Source organism: Glycine max, chromosome 15 (assembly GCF_000004515.6).
Source record: "Glycine max cultivar Williams 82 chromosome 15, Glycine_max_v4.0, whole genome shotgun sequence".
Taxonomy (NCBI): Eukaryota; Viridiplantae; Streptophyta; class Magnoliopsida; order Fabales; family Fabaceae; genus Glycine; species Glycine max.
The window spans coordinates 49,773,714-49,776,601 of record NC_038251.2 but is presented as its reverse complement, the minus strand read 5'-3'; the positions used below and the strand labels follow the sequence as shown (position 1 = coordinate 49,776,601).

General features: G+C 38.4%; 1 protein-coding gene across 1 annotated transcript in view; it reads right to left on the bottom strand.

The window, feature by feature from the left end:
- Positions 1-1,487: 1,487 nt before the first annotated feature.
- The window catches only part of LOC100814399 (9-cis-epoxycarotenoid dioxygenase NCED1, chloroplastic), a gene marked incomplete in the record, with an annotated part of 2,762 nt that continues 1,361 nt past the window's right edge, over positions 1,488-2,888 (bottom strand). Inside the window, 1 exon segment of the mRNA XM_014768319.3 lies at positions 1,488-2,888. Within this exon segment, the coding sequence (XP_014623805.1) occupies positions 1,873-2,888 (1,016 nt within the window).

Sequence of the window (2,888 nt, the reverse complement as noted above, 5' to 3'; positions counted from 1 at the left end):
TGCATTTACATCATACAAATATCAAAGCTTTCTCTTAATTTTTCTCGTTAAAAATCTGCCCCGCAAGGCATGATGCAAAGTTGACTTGCTACCTTACCTGAAGATCGATAGATAGATATTCTGGCCACGATTTGACAGTTATTTATATTGCCATGTAACGTGTATCTTACTCATCGTTTCAGCTTATGGCGGGCACTAGTTGCTCTCGCCCAATTGTATGGTTCTGATTGGATACTCACTACTACTCACGATTTTAACATGTCTACCGAACCCCCAATCATTCTTTAGAGTGTGTTTAGATTGAGAATTTTAACTGAAAAAAGTAATATATCAAAAAATTTAAATTTTTTTAATCTAAAATTCATTATTTGGATGTTTTTTTATGAAAATTTAAATTTTTGAAATTTTAAAACAAAATTTTAAACAATTAAAAATGTGAAATTTTAATTTTCTTCTAAAAGTTGAGAAATTGAAATTCTCAAACTCACGATTCTCCCCTCATGCCGATGATGCTCTTTTTCAAGAAACACTGTCTTAGCTCGTGGAGCGTCGATCGGGTGCGGGCGTAAGGGGACACGTAGAACTACACCCATCAGTCAGGGGAGCAACTGTCATTGTCCATCACACGACGGAGGTGCTCATTAGCGCGAAGGGTCTGGGTCATGCCTTGTGACGTTGACTGAATGTCGGATGTGGTGGTGTATGTTGTCGTATTTCGATTCCCTTGTGACTCCCCATGTCGCATCAGTATTCTTCTTTTTGGGAACAGATCAACCATCTTCTCTTCTCTTTACATTCATTTTCTTTCACTCTCACAATTTTAATTTTTTTTTATCTAAATACAAAATTTTGAAAATAAAAAAATTTCAATTGAAATATTTACAATTCTTAAAATATAAAATTCTACTCATCCAAACACACTCTTAGTGTGCTAGGTAGCTACCATGTTTTGCAATATCTACAAAAACTTTGAACTGATCAAGACCTATTCATACTCCATGTATAAAATTTCCCCAATTTAATGGGATTTAACAAAAAGGGGCCACCCCTTAAAAAATCATTAAAGATTTTAGTTTTTTATGAAGAATTTTACAGCAAGACAGTATTTAGTACATGCACCGCTAAACAATTTTTCATCACCAAAAACATGTGAATCAGGTGACACCGCGTGCTCTTGTTCAACAAGTAGTATCGAATTTGAATTTTGAGTATATAAATGTGTTAAAATTTTATTGTTTATAATAATTTTATTTATCTTTGAAAAAAATTATCTTAAAAAAATAAAAATAATTTTATAAGAAAAAGAGAATTTCAAAAGTATTTAACAGTAGTGTATTAGTTAATATATTTTCCCTTTAATTGGGGCTAAATCAGCTACTCAATGAATTCAGAGGCCACCTTTTTACATTTATTGGTTCTCTTCTCCCACAGCAGCATATCACAAATCATTAGAAAGACAAGGATTTGAAGGAGACTATAGAGACAAATTATAAAAATAGTGAAATAAGTATCATTAATTATTTCTGATATTTACAACAGAAGTTTACAGTAAACCGTAACCACATCATATCATAGTATATCACATTCTATACTGTGATATATATAAATGTACCCTTTTTTTTTTCTCTTATACTTTACATGCACATCAAGCGAAAGAAAAACAGAGACCAGCTGAGCTTCATTGCTAACTACACCCCAAAAGCTACAAGCTGGTCCCCAAAACCTCTCACTCCCAAAGTGAAAAAAATGAAGAAAAGTAAAAATCTGCAACAGAAACTGAAGAGGAGTAGATTCCGGGGGCGTATCTGCAAGCATCCCACAGTTAAACCTCTCCTCAGAAAGTGAAAAACTCACTTATTTACCGTCACCAATTCAAGCTTGTTTCCTCAAATCATTTGAATGAATAAAAGTGCCGTGAAACCCATAAGGAACTCTAGAAGGAAGCTTAACGGAAGCCTCAAGCTTCAAAGTTTTGGCATTCACAATCTGCAGCTCCGATTTCCATTCCTTCTCATCATGCACGAATGCGAGAATATAGCCATCATCTTCATCACCGTCAACACCATTTGGAAGAAACAGAGGCTCCCCACCGAACCTCTCTTCCCCATACATGTACTTGTTCACTTCCCCACTGAACAAATCAACTTTAGCGAAACCTGAAACCTTAGGCCATGGCTCGGCAAGTGCTAAGTACGCAAACTGGGTCTTTCGTCCGAGCTTGTTTCTGTTGACCATGCCGGCTTCCAAGTTGACCTGTTGGGATTCGGAGATAATGGGTTTTCTTGTAGACTTTCCGGTCTTCAAATTCAGCCTTATCTCAGACAAGACGCTCTTCAAACTCTCATCGCATTCGTTGAAAATGGAGTCTGCGGGGGTCATGCAGGAACCGATCACAACAATCTCGTCGTTTTCGGGTTCCTCCCAAGCGTTCCAGAGATGGAAGCAGAAACATTCAGGAGCATCGATCCATTTCATCCCATTGGGGTCTTTAGCATTCTTGTTCAGAATCCCAAATCTCGAAACCTTATTCTTATCGTATACAACGGGGGAGCCACCGGAGATCATTTCGGAAAGTTTGAAAACCACTTGCTGGTCGGGGATGACGACGAAGTTTTCTGTTATTGCGAAATCGTGCATCATGGTGGGTTCTTTCAAAGGGATTTCGACGTCGGGGGATTTGACGCCGTTTGGGGAGAAGCGGAAGTATTTGAGGTAAGGCTTCTGGACGACGTCGTAGGAGAGCGCGTGGAGGTCGTTGGTGACGGGGTCGACTTTGGGGTGAGCGATCATTGTGGATTTCAATTGGCCGTTAAAGTTGTAACGGCCGACGGTGGTTAAGTCGCCGTTGGGGGTGAGTCGGAGATGGTAGGGTAAGTCGTCTTCGGACA